This window comes from Meyerozyma guilliermondii, genomic scaffold, assembly GCF_000149425.1.
Source record: "Meyerozyma guilliermondii ATCC 6260 scaffold_4 genomic scaffold, whole genome shotgun sequence".
Taxonomy (NCBI): Eukaryota; Fungi; Ascomycota; class Pichiomycetes; order Serinales; family Debaryomycetaceae; genus Meyerozyma; species Meyerozyma guilliermondii.
Genome location: NW_001809797.1, coordinates 657,476 through 678,203, shown reverse-complemented (window position 1 = coordinate 678,203; position 20,728 = coordinate 657,476). Strand labels below are relative to the sequence as shown.

Genomic DNA, 20,728 nt, shown 5'->3' with positions numbered 1-20,728 from the left:
CAAATGACGTCAACATTAACCTATGATATCCACAGACACCGTACTAAGAATACATATTTAAGGCAAGATTCATGTTGGACAACAGGGTTCTTCTTCTCCTCCAGTTTGTTTATGCCTTGGCAACAGCCTTCTTGACAGCGTATCTTCTTTGTTTCTTCAACACCAACACCTGGAATCTTTCAAAGTCAGTCAAAGCAGCTCTTCTGTTCTTAGCAGCGATCTTCTTAGCCCATGAGGTGGCAGCCCACTTGGCATCGATGTCGGCAGCAGCCCACTTCTTGGTCACGGTACCGGTTCTAGCGCCTCTTGGCAAGTTGGACAACACAATAGGAGTCAATACAGTCTTGGCCAAAGCGATGGCTTGTCTTTGGACATTTGGACCATCAATCAAAACTCTGCTTTGGTCGATAATCTCAACAATGGTGGCCAATTCTTTGGTGGCGTTGATCAAGACAACACGTCCCACCTCAACGAATCTCCAGTTAGCGGTCTTGACGGTAGAGTACGAAGACATTATCGAATGTAGTTTTGGTTGGGTTTTGAAAATTGACTGAGGCTAAGAGTGTGCGACAGAAAATTTTAAGTGACACAAAAACGAGCCGCGAGGTCACATGCGCGAGGGCACAGCCCTGGCACCTGTTGCAATCAATAGACTTTAATACGAGGGAGGCTAACTACATGTCTCTTTCAGGTCGTTCAGACCAATTGATCTAGACATGACTATATGTTGATACGTCTGATAGTAGCATTCCAAAAATATCTTAGTTTTAATCAAAAACTAATATAGTTCCACTCTAAACCATAGACCTCTACCTTATCTACATCCACCAGTACCTCACCCAGCCAGAGCCTACCAGCACCTAATACCCAAGTCTAGCAGCCGAGCTCACTCTTAGACTGCACCCAGACCTTCCTCGCTTCGCGCGAACATCTGCTCTGCTCGGCTCCAAGCGTGCCTCTACCAGCGCACCTTAGCATTTTCCGTACTGACTCACGGTGCATGAAAAGGGCTCTTCATACACTCACCATGTCCACCACTACTGCCCGATCTGCTTCGCAGCCGCAATGGAGACAGCCTGCCAAAACGGCTTCGGTTCCATTGATGATTTACAATTCCTTAACTAGAACAAAAACTGAATTCAATACATTGGTTCCCAATCATGTCACCTGGTACTGTTGTGGACCAACCGTGTATGATCACTCTCATATGGGTCATGCTAGAAATTATGTTTCTACAGACATCAGCAGAAGAATCCTCCAGGATTATTTTGGCTACAACGTTACATTTGTTCAAAACGTTACCGACATCGACGACAAGATCATCGTCGCTGCTCGCCAAGAATACCTTTTCGAGCAAAAACTCGCCAATGTTCATGATTCGGTAACTGAACCATTGCTCAAACAAGGTCGTGAATTTTTGGCTTATTACATTAACAAAAATTTGTCTGATTTCAACCAGAATATAGAGAAAGACCTCGTCGCGTGGACACAGTCTCTCGACATAACCGCATTAGCTGTGTCCTCCCCCAAACTCCCAATGCATGTCAAAGCGGCTACTGCTGCCCACAAGGTGCTTTACGACTCGGCAGCTTTGAACACTCCATTGCCTACATTTCTTGAATCCATTAGAGACGTCGCCATGCCTGCCCTCGATAAAGAGTACGGCTCCACCGTTAATGATCCTTCAATCTTCAAAAAGTTGCCTTCGTACTGGGAGGGAAAGTTTAACGAAGACATGGCTCGCTTGAATGTCTTGCCTCCAACATACACCACTAGAGTGTCGGAGTATATTCCCGAAATCATGGCTTTTGTCGAGAAGATTATCAGCAATGGTTTTGCCTACCCTACAAAGGATGGATCAGTTTACTTTGATACTGCCAAGTTCGAGAACGACCCGAAACACGACTACGCAAAGTTGCAACCCTGGAACAAAGGTGATATGTCCTTAATCAACGACGGAGAAGGCTCTCTTAGTCTCGGACAAGAATCCAAGAAAAACCCAGCAGACTTTGCACTCTGGAAGGCTTCTAAGCCAGGAGAGCCTGCGTGGGACTCCAAATGGGGTCCTGGTAGACCAGGATGGCACATTGAATGCTCCGTCATGGCATCTGATATTACTGGGGAGACCATGGATATCCACTCGGGAGGTATCGATTTGTGTTTCCCCCATCACGATAATGAACTAGCCCAGTCAGAAGCCTACTTCAATAACGAGCAATGGGTCAATTACTTTATGCATAATGGTCACTTACACATCCAGGGCCAGAAAATGTCGAAATCTCTCAAGAATTTCATCACTATAGAGCAGGCACTCAATGACTTTACATCGAGACAAATGCGGTTGGTGTTTGCCATGAGTGCTTGGGACAGACCACTTGATTTCAAGGACAGCTTAATCAAGGAGATCAAAGCATACGAATCTACCATGTCCAAATTTTTCACCAATGTTCGTGCCTTTTATCGCGACCATAGAGACTTGATTTCCAATGGAGAACTTCCTCCAACAAAGCTTGGTGAAGAAGAAAAACAACTTCACAAGGACCTCAAAAAGGCACAAGATGACGTCCACAATGCATTCTGCGATAATTTATCGTCGCATGTTGCCTTGAGAGTACTTCTGGATCTCGTATCTAAAACTAATAATTACATCCAACTGAGATCTGCTGATGCATCGAAATTGAGAATCGAAAGCTTGCTTGCGGTTACTAACTGGACAGTTCGTATTTTGAGCATTCTTGGTTTCAAAACAAGACCCGATGGACTTGGCTGGTCTGATGATTCTTCTGAAACCTCCTCTGGTGCTGGATCAGTGGAAGAGTTGGCAATGCCCTATGTTAAAGCGTTGTCTCAGTTCCGTGATTCAGTCCGCACTTTGGCAATTGATAAGGCCAGTGCCGATCGTATACTCAGCGAGTGTGACGGTGTTAGAGGCAAACTTATCAATTTGGGAGTGTCGTTGGACGATCGGCCAAATGGTGGTGCACTCGTAAAGTTCTTGAACAATGAGGAAAAGGAGGAATTGATCAAACAGCAAGAACAAAAAGAAGAAGCCGCTAGACAAAAAGAGCTCAAGAAGCAGCAACAGGCTGCTGCCAATGCCAAAAAGGAAGAAGAACGCAAACAAAAAATGAAAATCAATCCTGCGGAAATGTTCAAGGACAGTGCCTATCTGGAATGGGACGAAGCAGGCTTGCCTACCAAAGACGCTCAAGGCGAAGAGGTGTCAAAAAGCATGAGAAAGAAATTGGCAAAGCAGCAGCAGGCACAGCAGAAATTGTATGACGAGTACCTTCAGCAAAAGGACAACTGAATAGAGAACAAATGAAGTGAAAAATGCATACATTAATGGTAGCCAACAAAAACTATTTAAATTTGCAGTTTTGATTAGTAAAATCACACACAAGCCACGAGATACATAGACATCACACGAATAACCCGAAAGCAGACACATGTACAATTTCACTACCTACTGATTCCTCTTCTGTCCTCTTCTTGTGTTCACCGTGAACTAGGCTCTGTATACAGGACACCATATTCTCAACACTCTTCCGTGTCTTTTTAACTAATGTTCAGCTTAAGTACCAGGGTCCAGGGTGTGGCCAACCAAGCCCTTACCGCGTCCATAGTACTATGTGGCGTAATAGTAGCTATAACCCTTGGTCAATTGATATCTGCAGATGTTTGGAACCTCAATACTGCCACTATAGCCAACATCAAGCCTCTGGCTCTGTGGAAATCTTCATTTAATTACGGTGCCGTGAACCGTAAACCCAAGGAAAACTCCAAGATTGTATTTGACCTTGAGACAGACTTGTCTCCGTTGTTCAATTGGAACACAAAACAAATATTTGTCTATTTGACAGCCGAGTATCCTGGCAAAAGCGATGGTTCTTCCAACAAAGTCACATACTGGGATCGCATTATTACGTCCAAGGACAACGCTACACTTAGCTTACAGAACCAGAGATCAAAGTATTCAGTGTGGGACGTAGAAAAGTCGTTTCGGCAGAGAAATGCAACTGTACGTCTCGAATGGAACATCCAGCCTTATGTCGGGCCATTGATATACGGAGAAATCAAGGCCCCGGCTTCCTTCCAGTTTGCCCCGGCTCCTCCCCAATAGGAATGATGTGAATGTCTAGTATTATATACACGATGCTATATTTTGTAAGTTACGTGAAGTGACTTTAGGTGACTTAATGCCTCGTATGTTCTATCACAACGGGCCTTATAGTCTTCGCTTTTTCGTGGCGGAAGTACCTCGTCAATCATTGCTCTGAACACCCCATGTCTCAAGCTGTTAGATTCATGATAAACAAGATACTCCATAGTCTCTGGGTACTCGTCCATTAATTTGAAGGCTACCATATTATCAGGTCCACAATGTCTCTTCACCGCCAACAAAAGACGATTAAGAAGATGAGGAACCACTTTGTAGCGAGATGTAATTTGTTTCTCAGGACTGAAAAATTCGGGAAGGTTGGATAAAATGCTGTCGACTGTCCAATCAGAATTTCTATCAACTTGTTGGTTGATTTCCTTCAACTCCAGCTCCAAAAAGCTCAAAGGATCTTTAACGTCGTGGAACTCTTGCCTGAGTTGTTTCAAGTCAAGAACATTGTAGTAAGCATTCAAGATTTTGAAGTTTCTCAAAACTGCTTCCTCACCTAAAGCATCAAGGTAATGACAAATGACCACTTTATACAAGAATTGCCTCTTTCTCATGAGCTTGGCTTCAAGCCAGTTTCCGCTTATCAAATGTTCTTCACACATTTCTAAACTCTCGAAGAGATAAACCTGATCTTCGTTTGCGGTAATGTGCTCTAAAAGCTCATTATATTGTTGACCTGTCAACTTGATTTGAAGGGCTGCTGCTTGAGTATAAAGATCCAAATATTCCTGAACATCTGTTTGTTTGTTGTTTTCAAGCAACCTTAGTTTGAGCCCGGTTAATTGGCGGTATTCTCTTTGTAATGCTTGCGGTATAAGAACTTCCGGGGAATATGGAAAATCATTAATGTACGTTTTTATCTTTTCCTGCAATTCTCCAAGACCACTTTTTACAAGACGAGATGTGAGTTCGGGGATTCCTTGAAGCAAGTAAAGCCTTCCCAACAGATTAAAGATGGTGAATCTGAACTGATTTGAAAAATTCTCTCCTAGTATGCCACGCATAAAGTTGACGAAATCAAAGAGTAATGTACTGGATTCTTCAGATGATTCCTGGTTAGCCATGACATAGAGTGTCACCATTTTGCATAGATTGACGGCATTATCATGAGCCTGCTCGACCAGAATTCGTGATCTTGCAGCGTTCTCAAGCTTTATGCCATTGAGTTCAAAGACAGATTCCAAAAGCTTAAACGAGTTACTCAAGCCATTGTCACTTTTTCCATCGAGGTAAAGTAAAGCCTCCATCAAATGGACATATGACCTTGTGCTAATCTCAATCTTGAGTGAAGCCATTTGTCGATAGAGATCGAGCACTTTGGAAAAGCCTTCGTATGTTTTCTCCTTGGAATAGAATTTCATGAATGGAACGATAATGTTCTCCGATAACATTGCCGCCAGTTTTGCCCGGTTAAAAATGTTTTCAGCTTCAGCTAGCTTGTTATTCATGAGGTAAACCTTGACAATTTCGCTCATTAAACCATCTGCTCCTTCGATCCTGATTTTACCACCTTCGAAACGAGCGATTAATGTTTCAATCCGATCGCTTAGGAAATTTCGAGTCTCACGAGTTCGGTCTGAGAGATACCATTGACGATAATTTCTCAATTGTGCTTTATAAACAGAAGCGTTGGTGAACGGAACAGTGGATTCTTGGTGTGCTTCATAGGCGATTTCTTCTGCTTTTTCGAATTGCTCAAGATGAGTGTATACCCTCATCAAAGATGTCAAAATAGTACTTGAACTCATGTCCAAGTCAGATGCGATTTCACGTATACGCTCAACATCTTTAGGGGAAAACAATGTTCCCGCTAAGTTGAGAACCACATTCAAGTGTTCTTCGTCCACTAGTTCAAGACCAAGCTCCTTCTGCCGTTCAACGCATCTTTCAAGTATTCGCATCTGATTGGGAAGATTGTGAGATTTTGACTGTATTTTAACAATTAGGGTAGACAAATATGACGAGGATTGACTGTTCAAGTTCAACTCCCCCGCATGTTCAAGGACATTCTCAAACTCGTTCGTCGCACTCTCAATATCACCACTGAAAAGATGAGCGTTGATAAGCGCTGCAAACACTTTCGAACTTGGAGGAAGTTGTCTCTTCTGCAACTGCTCATACAATTGTTTGACTTCCAGAACGGATCCTATCGAAGCCAAAGCATTCATAACGAGCGCATAATGTACTTCGTAAGGCAAATAGCCCTTACCATACATCTCTTCGAACTTGATCTGAAGACCTTTCCAATCCTTTGTTTCTTCACAGATCTTGAGAAATACGCTGATTTGATCATCATGGTGCAATTCGACATGGCGATTGTAAAGGTCAGTAACTGCGTCATATAGTTTTAAGTCAAAAAGAGCTCTCATGGAAAGTGTTAAATCATCTTCGGATAACGGTAAGTGTAAAGACTGCTTGAGCTTCCATAATTCTAGCACAGATTTGGGACTGAAAGATATTAGCGAGCTCATGGCTGTTGTAAGGAGGTTTGCCTTTAGCTCTGAGGATTGAGGTTTGACCCTCGTTAGTATATTTTGTAGATGCATGTCAAGAGATGTGTTTCTTGCTGGGGTGAAAAGTAGCCTCAAAGCTTTGTCATAAACAGAATGCTCGGGTTTCCGTAAGTCTAAATGATCATCTCCCACACTCGAGAGAAGGGCAAAAAATGTCGAAGCATAGGTATATCGATGATCTCTTGGCGAGTACAAGATACATTTGCGTAGCATGATCGCCAAAAGTAATCTTTTCTGCTTTAAACTGTGTGAACTGCCGGTAAGAAACCGAGATATGGATGATATGTTGACCTGGATTTCTCCCTTGCGTGATAATGTGAACTGGATGGTAGTTGCTAGAGTATCTGCCCATGTTGGTAAAGAGCGGTAAGCTGGTAAAAGGTATAACGGCCGCACATGGTTCTCGTAAAACGAGTATTCTCCATGATTCATTAGTATATGGACGAACTTGTCCTTGGAATTAAATAGCTGGGTTTGTAAGGATGCGGCAGCTTTGTTTCCAGAAGATCGACGGAAAGATGTTTGCCATATATCGCAAATCAATTGGAAATATCTTTCATTGGAATACCCACTAACGATATCAATTAGATTTGAAAAATGACGAACTATGAATGTAGCCTGAGTTTCGTTGATCGTGTCTTTCTCTAGAAGCAGTCTAAGCTCTTCAACTTTAGTATTGTCAAACACCAAGTCTTCTAGTTCTGAAAAAGATTCCAGTTTATACTTCTTGTGTTCGTGATTTAATGAAACCAGGGGAACAAACAGAGATGATAATGCACGGGGTTCACTGCTGTCCTTAAATCCAACTGCAGATACTAGTGACTTTATTGGGAGCACCTGGGACTTCAATTTATGAGTATAGACGTTTGCGAAACCCGGGTTTACGATGCACCATTCAACAAGATCGAAAGGTTTTGGTGAGCTCCTATGTCGTTTTAGTAACGATCGTATTATCATCGTGCTAATGGAAAATTAGGATCTATATATATGCATGAAGTGTGGGTATAATGGTTGCTCCGACCCAGTAACGGCTCTAAGTATCTTCTGAGATGGACTGAAAATTTGGGTGTACATACAGGACGAGTGGGACAAGCCAAAATTCTACAAAAAGTTAGCCAAAAGCTTATATTATGCGTTGAAGAGATCCACCTCAGAGTCATTAAATCAGTATTTTGTTTTTGTAGTCATTGAAGTCTCCCCCTCGTACAGTGTGAATATAAAAAATCATCATCGAATCTCAGAACGTTGAGAGTATACCTTGAAAACCAGCACTAAAGTTAGCAAAAAATTCACAAAAAAAAAGGTTTTCAATGCACATCAGTAAACGACCTTTCATCAACTCCCATCAACCAACAGCCCAAAAATTTGTACACTGAGCTGCGACTCCTCCCCATATTGTACAAAGGAGGGACCAATGGAGTATTATGTCCGCCCGGTCGACAAGTATCCTCATCTGCCACAATTGCTATGAATACATACCTGCTGTTAGTACAATTCAAATTTTAAAATTCAGGACACTCATACAAGGCTGAAACTTAACGATAATGCTGTTGTCAACCCGGAAAATTCAGTTGGAACAATTGGTAAAGCAAATAATCATAGAGTCCTGAAGCGGAGAAACACATACCTCTAGTTGTCAAACTATACTTCCAACTTTCACCACATAATACAAGTTGGCTAAACGCACTAGTGCAAAGAAAGAAGAGTCGAAAAATTTGCTGTGTAGGTGCAACCGGTTTCGACACGACAAATCAATGCACCCATTGCACCCATTGCACTCATAATGATATTCAAGCAGTTATACCAAAGAAGCTGATTTTGACCAAAAGTACAAATCCGGCGTGAGCCACGGCCAATCCTGCAATTATTGCCCATGCCTGTTTCGTAGAAGCATCAGCGTCACCTTCGTGGAGAAGGAGGCAATTTTTTTGCACTATTGGTCTCAACTTGGTGATGTTACTGAGGCCAGTCACAAGACCACTAAAAAGCACCACGAGCCATTCGAGAAGGTTCAAAAGTAGATGGTGTTTCTTGTTGTTAACAATGAGAACGATTAGAAGGTTGAGCACGGTGATAGGAACCACACAAAATATTGGTATAGCCGTAGATCGAGATGACTCGTATTAACGAAGTTGGTTGTGGAAACTTGAGAAACCAAGTTGTAAAGCCCCAGAACAACGCTGGAACCACCACATTGTAGCCGTAGAACAAGGAAATTGATAGCGTGAGCAAATCGAAGCTGTACTCATATTTTTGGCTCTTTTTGGTTGGATGGAGCCATTCAGCCAAGAGGTTAGATCCGGTGGAACTGACAAAAACTAAGAATATGAGTGTGCCTGTGATCCATATGAACCCATATAACTCTGAATCAGAGGCGTCCAGCTCGTCGTCAACCGCCTGTGCCCCATTGAATGGATTTAATGCTTGTTGAATTTTCCTGAAAAAAGTCTCGGTATCGAGGTCAAAGAATCGACGATAAAAGTGCAACTGAAACATATGACTTTTCTGTGGATCTACAGGAAGCTTAGGCTTGATGACCTGAGGCTCCTGAGGAGCACTGGTGCTTTGACTGGGACCTGCCGAGTCAATATAATCTGGGTTAGAAACTAGGTTACAAATGATGGACGGTATACTGGCAAAAGAAACTTACCTGGCTGTACGGAATCAATGTCTATAAGTGAGGACTAAGGTTAGTATCGTTACATGTCCAAAAGCTGATTTAAAAGCGGTACATACATCTTGATCAATCTTGGTATATCCTGACATTATTGTTTGATTCTCAACTTGAACTCCAACTTTTATCATTTTCGCATCAATGCACCCAATCTACAGCAGCACAGTGACATTTGCAGCAACACTACAGTGAGCATTCATATAATTCAATTGAGCTCGTATCTAGTATCGACTCATATCTAGTCTCGTATCTAGTCTCACAGATCTAAACTACTACATTGGAGAATGGATTTGTTCGGGTCTGTCTAGGAGCAACTGGTTCAGTAGTTGGAAGTATTCCTCTGTGGAGCAGAATTGTTGCAGCAGAATCAGCTTCGTACCCAGTATACGAGGCTGGAATGAATCTACTTTTAAGCAGCAGGGTTGAAATCGCTTGCTGGTTGGCAGATGTACTGCTCAAATGACGGCTTTGGATCCAATCCGTTGATAAAAACGACGATGTTTCACCTCCAGTTTCTCCTGAAATTATCCTTTCAGAAGCAGGTAATACAATTGGTGCTTGTGAGGGCACTGGAGTTATGAATTGATTTCCATTGGGAACTAAATCTGTCCTGTTGGATGAGGATTCAGATAACGAAGTTTTCGCAGCCAATTGGATATGCTTCTTTTCAATATACCCCAAGGTCTCACTATCTGGAATTGCACTCTGAAAAAGAAGTTCAACATCGCTGTTCGAGAGCTGCTTTGTCTCCGGCAATTGTGCCAAAATAACCACAGAAATCGCACAGACAATTGCAAGACCCAAGAATAACCAGTACAGTGTTAGTCCCACTAAAGTAGGAAAAATCACGTTTATGATGGCACTAGCAAGACTGGAAATTATCATCGCCATGGAATACCCTTTGGCTCTCATGGTAGCCGGAAAGATCTCGCTCGTGTATAACCAACTGACAGAAACAAGACACCCGGAATAGACTGAGAGAATGAAAGCAAAAAGTGCAAGCGCGGTCGAAGCGTGAATTCCTTGCAAGCTCCAATTGAAGATATTGGCAATCTCTGTGACTTCCAGCGCCCAATGGTTTATTGCAAAGATCGCAGCGTATGCCAATGTGAGAAGAATGTAGCCAAATACCATGGCATCTTTTCTTCTGGTTCTGTCCAAGAGAAGAAGCGGCATGAATGTGAAAAGCCCCCAAAAGACGTACAGAGAACCTCCAAGGATACCTCTCATCAGGACATCGAGAGAAGAAGCTTCACACACATAAACGATGTATGTTCCAAGGACTCCAACCATGGGAACATTGTAACAAAATTTGAACTAGAATTCCAACCACAGTGTGTTTGTAATGCCTTCTACTGAAGAGGGTCACAAAGGGTAAGCTTTTGATGGAAGTTCCGGCGGTATAAAGCAGAATCACATACTCCTCATTATCCACAGAAGTACCTTTCAATTTGCGGTGAATGCGGTCGATTGTTACTGTGGCCTCATGCCATCTTTTTTGCAAACCCAAATGCTTTGGGGACTCAGGCAAGACGAAATTAAGACAGAATAAAGCCACAGCTGGAATCAATTCAGCAGCCCATGCAATCTTGAAAGAGAGCATGGAGCCGAGACATACTAGTAAGCCATAACCACCATAATACATCAAAATTGCCCCAAAGGTGGAACTGATGTGAAAAATCGATAACGAGTAGCCCTGGCTGGATTTGGGGATGGTATCAGCAATATAAGTGGGTACTGAAGTCGCGAGAAGGCCATAGGTGATTCCTTTGATGATGCGAGCGGCACATAAAATTCCCACAGAAGGCAGGGAAAGAGCCAAAAGGGTGCCTACTGTGGAGAAAACAACAGCCAATTGCAGCATAATCAAAAAACCTGTCTTGTCTCCCAAAAGCCCTGACGCCAATGCTCCTAAAATTGCTCCTAACGAACCACTGGAACCCACCCAACCTTTCTCCCACGAGGTAATGGGTCCATAGTAGTCACTGAAAACGGTCGAATGGACAAAAGTATTTAGACTGGAGCTTTCCAAGCCTATAAGCAACCCCGAAATGGCAAGAATGAAAGAAATTATATGAACGTTGTAGGATTTCAAAGACATAGATGATTTAGATGTGTTTGTGAAGAATTGAGCATTGCATCACCGAACACAAATACAAACCTTCCAGGAATTTTTGAGTGGGTTAGAGGCATTAACAGAACACAAAAACCAATTCCACGACCTCTATTTTAAATTTTCACCATATCCATTTTGCAGCCATGCAACCGTTTTCTACACTACCACAGTTAATGCGATCGCGCAGAAATCAGTTTCACTTTATGCCCAATGGATATCGACGTTGACACGCCTCCAATGGGGTTTTCACCGGAAACCAAACCAGATTATTCAATCCTCCACATTGACGCGTACTCAGAAGATCCCAAGGCTCACGACAAGATAGTATTGACCAAGGAAACCCAACTCCAATCTCCCATAATTACCCACATTTATGATCATTTTGTAGTCAACACCAACAAACGTTTCCAGGGACTTATAAGCTCGTCGATCAACGATGAGGACGACCAGTATATGGGAATGCCGGAGGAGGACTCGCAAATGGATGTTTTCAGCGACGACGACAATAGCATTATCGCAGATATAAGTGGAGTGACAGATGAACCTGAAAACAAAACCAAAAAAACCAAATATTACCCTTATTCCGACAATGAATCATACTACAGCGAGGAAGAGAAGCCAGAAGGAATCGTACTAGAGGCCGTGAAAGTCATCGTTCGACTCACATCGATACTGGTAAATGACATACAGTACTCGCTAAGTGCTCCGATAAGAGCATGTTGTAAGGTACCAGGTATCAGCGATTCTTGCTCCAGGGAAGAGGATTCGTTGTTGGTATCGCTTTCTTCCGGGTTCTTGTTACTCGTGAAGTTTTTCCTTGTTCCTAGGTCTCTTACAGATTCAGAATACGAAAAATACGGCACTGAAGTGTCCCTGTCACGCAAAGAAATGTTGGTTTTCAAACCATTTATAGTACAGTGGTGGGATACTTCCCCCAAAAGCTCACTGCTAACTTTGGAGTCTTCCGGCCACATAGTCTGTGCTCATGAATCGGGTTTGACTGCCGTCTCAACTTCAGCTGACGGGATCTTTCGAATCTACAACATTCAACATACCACAAGTGGAATACAATTCCTACCACAACGCAACGTGCCCATAGAAGGAATAGTGTTACATGCATGTCTATCTCAACCTCCAAAACCTTCGGCTGCCACTGACCATGTGATGTTCCTCTTGCTAGTCTACACAGAGCACCGTCGTCTTTACTTGTACTTGTATTCATGGTCGGTTGGTGATCCAGCCACCGAATCATTAAACAAATCGGTATTGCCTTTACAAAACAGCTTTGATATCCCAGTCCATGTTATTCCACTTCGCACGCAAGAGGCGTTTCTCTTTGTCTATCACGGTGAATTGGTTATCGTCACACCTCATACCATAGTATCTGCAGACTACAAATTTCGAAGGGTGAAATTTGATACCGCTTTTCCAACAGCATTCTACAAGCCAGAGTTACCCCTTGAGGATGACTCAACCGGTGAAACAATTTTTATCTCTACTGACGACGGAACAATATATTGGATCACAATTTCATCCATTTTCGATATCAAAATTGTTCCCCTAGTTAAGATTTCAGATCCCATTTCGGTTTTTACATTCGAAAAAGATAATGATGGTTATATGTTGAGATACGGCAGCGATACCGGATCCAACAGAGAGGTTTTCATTCCTAATCTATTCAACGACTCCCAAATAAAAAAGGCAAACGAGGGAGGAAAGTTGCCCTTAAGCCTGTATCGAGTTGAGCGAGATTACAGAAACTGGAGTCCCATTATCGACGTTCTGATAATAGATACCCAGAAACAGAAAAATGTATCCCTGCATTCATCTCAGGAATTTTGGGCGTTGACGGGAACTGGCAAAAGAACAAGGATAACACAACTTCGACAAGGCTACAGTGCTAAACGTACCGTGAAAGCTGCGGAACCATTTCGCAATGCTCGTCTTTTCCATAGTGGATTCCAAGGCGAAGAGGTTTTATGCAGCTATCCAAACGAAACCCAGTATTTTCAAACTGAACTTCCGAGAAGCAAACTCCCCGTAAAGGAGCCTTTCAATTGGATGATAGCTCACGATGTCCCGACTCTTCTTCTCTTTCATTATGGCGACGACGACAATCTCTGGTTTCAGATAACGCCTAACTCCATCGTTCTTCTTGAATCAGGGATCTTTGACACGTTGAAGCTAGATCTGACGATCATGCTATGCGATAAGTTTCAAGATTGCTTGGCTTTACTTTTACAAGATTCTTCAAACAAGTTCGAACTACAGATCTATCATATGCTGGAATATGACCCTGATAATTTAATTCCCAAGGTTCTTGACCTCATAAAAAAAGGAGACGCCGTGAAGATAGACTTTGAGCCATCATTAGTCAAGGTGTTGCTCATCAAAAATAGGCTCAAAATAGCTGTGGGCGATTACGATGGAAATTTGTACATCTACGATGTGAAGAAACTAGAGGAAATTCCCAAAGTCATAGACTTGAAAACTTTGCCTGAGGCAACTCTTGACGATCATATCGAGGGCTTCATTCCGCATGATGCAGTAATGTTCAAAGGCGAGCTAATAATAGGAACAAAAGAGGGCTACTGTCTACATTTTGCAGCCGACTCCCTCTCTTTGCTCAAATATTGCAGGTCAACGAAAGTCGGAAACACTCCAGTTATGTTTCGTACTGTTTACAAGGATGAGAATTTGCTCTTCATTTTATCCAGAACCGTCTGGCTTCTCAACTATTATGATTCACCATCACCACGACGAGTATTTTTCGACGAAAAAACAGACAAGGCGACCCTAGATTTGGTACAGGTCCCTGAGAAGTCACTGTCGAATATAATTAAGGTCCGCGTTATACGGGAGGATGGAGCGTTTGAGGGTACCATCTCTACCACTTTGTTGCCAAATGTCAAACTGGCCAATCTTGGGGAATCTGCTAAAAAAATGCTTTTTATCCCCCATCACAATACCTTTTTGGTTCTCTGCAACTCTAAAAATCCAAAAACCAGACTCAAATTCTTCGAAAAGAGGCTATTCAAACTTTTAGATATCCGTGAGTTCAGTTCTAAAGGAAAACTTCTTACAGAATCAGAAACCATCTTTAGTAAAGATGAGATTCCAGTATGTGCAGCTATCTGGTCCATTAAGCGACCAGACCGGGTCTCGAAAAAGATACTTGTTGGTTGCACCGTTGGCGATGTTTCAGGTTCTTTCAAGGTGCTAGACATCAACAAAACAAGAGACAACGCCGATGAAGACATCTATGTGCGAGTAACTGAATTGGCCTCATTTGATCTAGGTGGACCTATTCGCTGCATAGAACAACTTGGCAAATGGATCTTATGCTGCTCCGGTAGAACCATCTATTTCACCTCATACCTGCCCGATGATCGAAAGCTAGAAGCCTTGCGAAGCTTGATGTCTTTTCCTAGTGACATTGTGGCGCTTAATATCTCTGAAAACACCATCAATGTCACAACCAAGGAAGATCTGATATTTTCGTTCAAGGATATTTCTTTTGAAGCTGACATAGCTACTCTAGACTTTCAGGAGAGAGTTTCGAAGGACCCTATCCCAAAGGCCTTAGTGAATCAAGCACCACTTTCTAGATATGTTGTTGCAGGCGATAAAATACGCTCGTCTGTACTTGTGATGCAAAAACTGAACGACTCCTTTCAGAACAACCTCTCGCTCCGAATGCCCGGAATCATGAGAGTTTACCAAGCTGACTTTCGGTATTTTTGGAATGAAGAAACGGATATCTCAGCTGTAATTGGTGTTTCTGTGAGTGGAGAGATTGTTGCTTTGAGAGCCATCTCCGCCGATAGTAGCGAGGCAGAAGCGTATTCCAAAGTGACAGGAAGTCCGACGTCGACCGAGTCGCTCTTGAGGCGCTTGGGAAGACCTTTTGAAGGCAAGTTGACGGGGAAATGCTTGCGTTCCATCAACGCTCCTTACTTTGGTCTTTCGCCAAATAATTGCAACGCAGTAATCGACTACGACATCGAAGAAATTTCCAAGGTTATTCATAAATCTATAGGACTTTGAGTTCAGGAATCGTAGCCACTCACATTAATATATACACCCATATCTACTTTGTTTCGTCGCGATTATTCAACGTTATCATTTGCTTCTTCGTCCTTCGTTTGCGGTTGCGTTTGACGTCTCTCAATTCTCAGTTTACGTAAAGAAGATCGGCCAAAATCGTCACTGGCGTCACCTGTGTTCGCTTTTCTGAGCTCTTGAAGCAAACTGCGTGCCCGCGATCCGACATCTGTTGACTCTTCCTCGGCATCCCTCAAGTCTTTGTCCTCAGTTCCCTTCAGCGGTGACAGTGCTTCTGTCGCCGTTTCTTGATGATCCAAGTCACTTTCTGTGAGAGTGCTACCACTATGGTTATTCTCAAGGAGCCGTCTCCTCATCATTGCTCTCTTTCTAGCCGAGGTAGGCTCGCTTCTCGCTGGTCCGGCCGCTTTCAACTTCTCCAAAAGTGAATCCATGACATTCGATTCTTCACCTTCCTCTTTTGCAGATTCTCGTAGCTTATCAGAAGAACTCGTTTTCCGAGGAGTATCTACCAAATTCTTTCGTTGTTCATAAAGTCTCAATTCCTCTTCTCGCTTGATGTTTTCACGATTTGCACGCTTAAAGTCGGTGGTAAAGTTGGAAAACTTGGTAATAAATGAATTTCTGACAAATGTGTCCGAAGGATCTTCACCGAAATATCTCATTAAGCGATCAAACTCACCAAACGTGCATTTAGATTGATCGAGTAGAAGCTCCGCCTTACGCTTTGCCTTTGGCATAGTTGGAAGGATGACTTTCAATATGCGGTCGTGTGGATGGAACTTTGATACATCGCTCAAGTTACCAATGTCAAGCGAACTTTGTACGTTCTTGATCGATTGGGCATAATCCTTGCACTCTGTAGAAATCGACTCAATAGAGTATTTTGAAATTTGAACGCATTTGTTCAACTCTTCCACGAAACCCAATAACTCTGGATACTGCGTTCGCACAATCTTCTCCACATAATGGAGAAATGACATGCTGTTCTTGTCATCCTTGATGAAACTGAGTCTTTGCAAAGAGCTTAGCTTAAATCCTTGCGCTTGCTTGGTACTGTCATTCATGTAGTTACCAACTGTTAAAATGATCTCGAACACCTTTTTCAACTTTTCGGAATTCTTGAGAACATCGACTGCTTCGTCAATTGCACGCAACTTCGATGTTAAGTCTTCATAATCCTTTTCGTAAGAAGCAGCCATTTGAAGCGCTCTATTTCTTGACTTCCAATAGTGTTGCAAGTTGTAAATCAACTCGAGATATATCCTGTCTGGACGCTGTAATTCATTAGGATCTTTCTCGGGTTTCGAAACTTCATCACTCTTATAATCTGTTGAGTAAGGCTCAAGATTCCTTGCAAGACTATTCGATATTTCGACGATTTCATCTTTGCCAAAAAATTCCAAAACGGCTGGATTGTTTGTGATGTCTTTGTCACAACGAAGTACTTTGGCTACAAGCTCCTCTTCTGACAAGCTGTTGAATGAATGCAAGTTGATTCCAAACTGCTGAGAGACGTCTCTTGCCAAGAATGTCAATTTGTCGACATCCTCCTTCTTTTTGGTCGCAAGCTTCTTGATCTCTTTGGCTGCAAATATCAGCTCGATCTCGTCGAAAACACCCTTCTTCATTAATTCGGATGCCAAAGCATTACTCTGTGAATCTTTCCAGAACGAGTTTCCAGTTTCATTCTCAAATTTCTCCCAGTGCAATTGCTTCAACTTCTTCTTAGGACGTGGAAATGCGGCAAATGGATCTGCTTTAGGTGTTGGTTCCTTATCCATCTTGTGTGCTCTAGAAGACGGAACTGGCAATGGTGGAGGTGGCGGAGGAGGTGGTGGTGCAGAAGCGGAACCTCCCAAGAATGGTGGAGGAGGTGGTGGAGGAGGGGGAGGAGGGGGCGGTGGTGGACCACCAGCAGCTTTCGGTACCGTACCTCCAAGCAGTGGTGGTAAAGGTGGTGGAGGTGGTGGGGGTGGTGGAGCGGGAGGAAGTCCTTTTGTTCCGTTGGTGGTACTTTCTGAAGGTTTCTCGCTTTGATCTGAAGAGGGTATTCCTCCTTTGACTTCGGTATCTGGCTTATCTCCAATAGGAGCAACCTTTGCAATTTTGTTGTTGATATCGTTCAAAAATTGCGGAGCCATAGAGTCCCGTAAGTTTTTGATAGCAGGCAGCGGCATCAGTCTACTGCTCGATTGAGCATCTGCGTTGCCTTGCACAACTTTGCCTCTGGAATAACGATCTTCGATTCTTTCAATTGAATCATTGGAAGTTGCAGTAGAACCCTTAGAGTTAATTTCAGCCAATCTGTTTTTGAGTTGGGCTCTGAGGGCCTCCACTTCTTCCAACTCCTCTCGAATTTTATCCTTGATATTGGGATCAACATAGTCTGGCATCGAATCAAAATCAAAGCCTTCCAGGTCATCCATGCTGAAATCGATATTGAAGTCCTTGAAGTTATTTTCGAGCTCCCGAAGACGTTCCATTGCGAGCATCTTCTGCTTGTTAAAGAGTTTGGAATTGTTGAATTTCATAATATCATTCGACTCACTTTGCAAAGAGGCTAATTTTCTGCGCAATGAGTCTAGCTTGCCCAAGTCATCTTCGCGAGCAGGTCGAGCAGGGCTCATTGGAATTGGTTCCATTATTTCTGCAACTGGCTCTGGCTCGGGTGTCGTTTCTTCCTGTGTTTGAGGTTCAGGTTTAGGCTCAGGCTCAGTGGTCGATGTTTGAGAAGCTTCCTGGTCAACATAAGTCTCAAAGTCTGTCATTTCAAGCTCCCTCGCCATATTTTCGATATCACCCATTTGATCCCTCAAAGCACGTAGACGAGAACTGGGCTCAACCTGGGTTCCAAGCTGGCGGTTTTCCATCTTGTATTCATTCTTTCGCTTGTGAACTTGCTTCTGTAGCTTCTTGATCAACTCCTCATTCGATGTCTGGATCAGAACGGTAGTTTTCCCTCCTGAACGTTTAGATTGAATCTGAGAATTGTTGAGTGCAATCAAGAGCTCCCTCATTTCAAGCTCCTGCTGCTGCTTTTCTATCAAGTGTTTCCGCTTAAGTTCTTCAAGCTCCTCATTGAGTTCCTCGTTCAATCTCCTAGTTCTCGTCAAAACAGTTTCCTGTTCTTTGACTTCATTCGTCAAACTAGAAATTAAGCCATCTGCACCCATTGAAAGTTGCCGAGAAATCTCGTCTCTTTCTGCGGTGGCTTCTTCGGCAAGCCGTTTGTAGCTCTTCACTTCTTGTAAAGCTCTGCGGTACATATCATCCGTACTCATACCGGCAAAGAGCCGATTGATAGCAATTCCCATAGCAGAGTCATCATTAGTGGTGTGCACCATAGTCACATTCTGAATCAATCCATCGAGTAACCGGAGACTGCGTATCATGTCTTCTGGACTTTCTTTTCTCTCCGCTTGATTCAAGTAAATATGCTGCATGGCACTAAGAAAGAAGCCTTGAGCCTCACTATCCTTGACTCTGTCCCATACAGATTTGACAAGGTCCACAGGATCATTGAAATCAATGTTCATATCCAAATTCTCGGTGTTCTTGAATTCCATGGTGTCATTTTCACTGGACTCGATGTAACGCATACACTGCTGATTCAAGCTATCATACCCCATGTCTTGAAACTTCGACATGAGTCTTTCGATTCCTGCTGCACCGAATTGGGCTCGTAAGTGAATTCGTACTCTATAGTCAAACCCATAATCCACGATCGTGTTGATCAAAAGCATTGTACCTAGACAGTATTCGAGAAGGTTGTTTTCCAAATTATTTCCATGGCCAGCATTCGATTTAATTTCTTCGCTGGCACCCACGAGGGAGTTTAGATACTTGCCTTTACCATCGATTGTCTTCTCGACTAAACGAAGCCAGAGTTCAAACCTTTTGTAAGTGTCAGGAGCTGGGGGTTTCCTTACCAATTGCTTGCGAACAGGAGATCCAGAAACGTTTGTGTCAAACTCAAAATGTGGCTTATTGGAGATAGAATCCAATGCTTTCAAGATCTTGTGATACTTTCCTTGGTTGTCAGAACCGCCTTCACTCCGTGAGTAGTAGGCAATCATGAAAGTGAGCGATTCGGCAGCGATCTTTCGTGTCAATATGCGAGGTGAAAGTAACAGACCCGCTACAGCATTGACGTAGAGGTTCACATCTGTGCGCACACGCTCGGCTCCGAGTTTCTGGTTCATCATGCATTTGAGAGCCTTGAGCGTATTGAATTCTTTGTCAAACAACTCGTCATTAATATCATTAAGCTCATGCAGATTGATCGATTCTTGTACTTTTAAGAGATATGCTGATAAGATAGCATCACCCTGACAATCGTATATGAAGTTTCTCACCCAGTCTATAGGCTCTGTTCTTAATGAAACCCACAAGTTTTTGAGCTGATCGGCAGTTATGGTCTTGGCAAGTAGCTTTTTCGTGTAGAATTCCGGAGTTGCATTCTCCTCTTTGTTCAACACAACTCGTTCATGCCGCTTGTATTCGGTCAATGCATCTTGGTATATGAGCATCCATTTCTTATCCGGATTATAATGAAGCATCTCCTGTTTGGCCTGCGGTGGAAGAGACTTGAAATCTCGTTTTTCCATGAGTTCTCGAAACATTCGGTCGATCTCGTATACCAGTGAGGGACGTTCTAGGGTGAATCCGCCAGCGTTGGTGGTCTCGTGAGCATTCGTTAATGAGATAGATGGCTTTGATATGATCGAGGATGTGGTGGATTTGCGTGAAAGTGCCCCATTTCGTGCCGACGTCTTCATATCGTAGGGATTGGAAACGGTGGATATGCTGTAGGAAGAGGGCTGTCGATTATGAGGACCATTACTTGGAGCCATGCTGGGGGTGATACTAACGGCAGAGCGGCCGGTATGGGAGCGTGAGAGTGGATTTAGGCGAGATCCGGTGCCATTGGAGGTGGAGGTTCCACCACTCATTACACTGGCGGAATCCAGCGACAAATCAGACGTACTTTCATTGCCCAGAGCGGGCTTTTCTTTGTTCTTTCGCAAGCTGAAGATCGACGTCAGCGACATACGATGGTTATTGGAGTGGCTAGAGCCTGTTTCACCACCATTTTGATCTTGGTAAGCGCGAGACGCTTGAAGTTCGGCGTCGATCTGGGGGTTTAAGTTGGTGTCCTTAGACTTTCGCCTCAACATGATGAAAAG

At 43.2% G+C, this 20,728-nt stretch overlaps 10 protein-coding genes across 10 annotated transcripts; 4 read left to right on the top strand and 6 right to left on the bottom strand. All coding sequences in view use genetic code 12, as the record gives it.

Annotated features, from left to right (window-relative positions):
* Nucleotides 1-71: 71 nt before the first annotated feature.
* On the top strand, nt 72-554 carry PGUG_03637 (uncharacterized protein; the record flags this gene model as incomplete). Its single annotated transcript, XM_001484207.1, has 1 exon — nt 72-554. One exon carries the CDS (start codon nt 72-74, stop codon nt 552-554), a length of 483 nt encoding a protein of 160 aa, XP_001484257.2.
* Nucleotides 110-514, bottom strand: RPL14 (60S ribosomal protein eL14; the record flags this gene model as incomplete). The annotated part of the gene is made up of 1 exon (XM_001484206.1): nt 110-514. The coding sequence occupies one exon, from the start codon at nt 512-514 to the stop codon at nt 110-112; it is 405 nt and encodes a 134-aa protein (XP_001484256.1).
* A 446-nt stretch (nt 555-1,000) lies between the features above and the next one.
* Nucleotides 1,001-3,310, top strand: PGUG_03636 (cysteine--tRNA ligase; the record flags this gene model as incomplete). Its single annotated transcript, XM_001484205.1, has 1 exon — nt 1,001-3,310. The coding sequence occupies one exon, from the start codon at nt 1,001-1,003 to the stop codon at nt 3,308-3,310; it is 2,310 nt and encodes a 769-aa protein (XP_001484255.2).
* Nucleotides 3,311-3,565: 255 nt separating this feature from the next.
* On the top strand, nt 3,566-4,123 carry SPC3 (signal peptidase complex subunit; the record flags this gene model as incomplete). Its single annotated transcript, XM_001484204.1, has 1 exon — nt 3,566-4,123. One exon carries the CDS (start codon nt 3,566-3,568, stop codon nt 4,121-4,123), a length of 558 nt encoding a protein of 185 aa, XP_001484254.2.
* A 35-nt stretch (nt 4,124-4,158) lies between these two features.
* PGUG_03634 (uncharacterized protein) lies at nt 4,159-7,641 on the bottom strand (the record flags this gene model as incomplete). The annotated part of the gene is made up of 1 exon (XM_001484203.1): nt 4,159-7,641. One exon carries the CDS (start codon nt 7,639-7,641, stop codon nt 4,159-4,161), a length of 3,483 nt encoding a protein of 1,160 aa, XP_001484253.2.
* A 1,080-nt stretch (nt 7,642-8,721) lies between these two features.
* PGUG_03633 (uncharacterized protein) lies at nt 8,722-9,180 on the bottom strand (the record flags this gene model as incomplete). The annotated part of the gene is made up of 1 exon (XM_001484202.1): nt 8,722-9,180. One exon carries the CDS (start codon nt 9,178-9,180, stop codon nt 8,722-8,724), a length of 459 nt encoding a protein of 152 aa, XP_001484252.2.
* Nucleotides 9,181-9,622: 442 nt separating this feature from the next.
* On the bottom strand, nt 9,623-10,651 carry PGUG_03632 (uncharacterized protein; the record flags this gene model as incomplete). The annotated part of the gene is made up of 1 exon (XM_001484201.1): nt 9,623-10,651. The coding sequence occupies one exon, from the start codon at nt 10,649-10,651 to the stop codon at nt 9,623-9,625; it is 1,029 nt and encodes a 342-aa protein (XP_001484251.2).
* On the bottom strand, nt 10,611-11,459 carry PGUG_03631 (uncharacterized protein; the record flags this gene model as incomplete). Its single annotated transcript, XM_001484200.1, has 1 exon — nt 10,611-11,459. One exon carries the CDS (start codon nt 11,457-11,459, stop codon nt 10,611-10,613), a length of 849 nt encoding a protein of 282 aa, XP_001484250.2.
* Nucleotides 11,460-11,684: 225 nt separating this feature from the next.
* Nucleotides 11,685-15,521, top strand: PGUG_03630 (uncharacterized protein; the record flags this gene model as incomplete). The annotated part of the gene is made up of 1 exon (XM_001484199.1): nt 11,685-15,521. One exon carries the CDS (start codon nt 11,685-11,687, stop codon nt 15,519-15,521), a length of 3,837 nt encoding a protein of 1,278 aa, XP_001484249.2.
* A 62-nt stretch (nt 15,522-15,583) lies between these two features.
* On the bottom strand, nt 15,584-20,719 carry BNI1 (formin; the record flags this gene model as incomplete). Its single annotated transcript, XM_001484198.1, has 1 exon — nt 15,584-20,719. One exon carries the CDS (start codon nt 20,717-20,719, stop codon nt 15,584-15,586), a length of 5,136 nt encoding a protein of 1,711 aa, XP_001484248.2.
* Nucleotides 20,720-20,728: the final 9 nt, after the last annotated feature.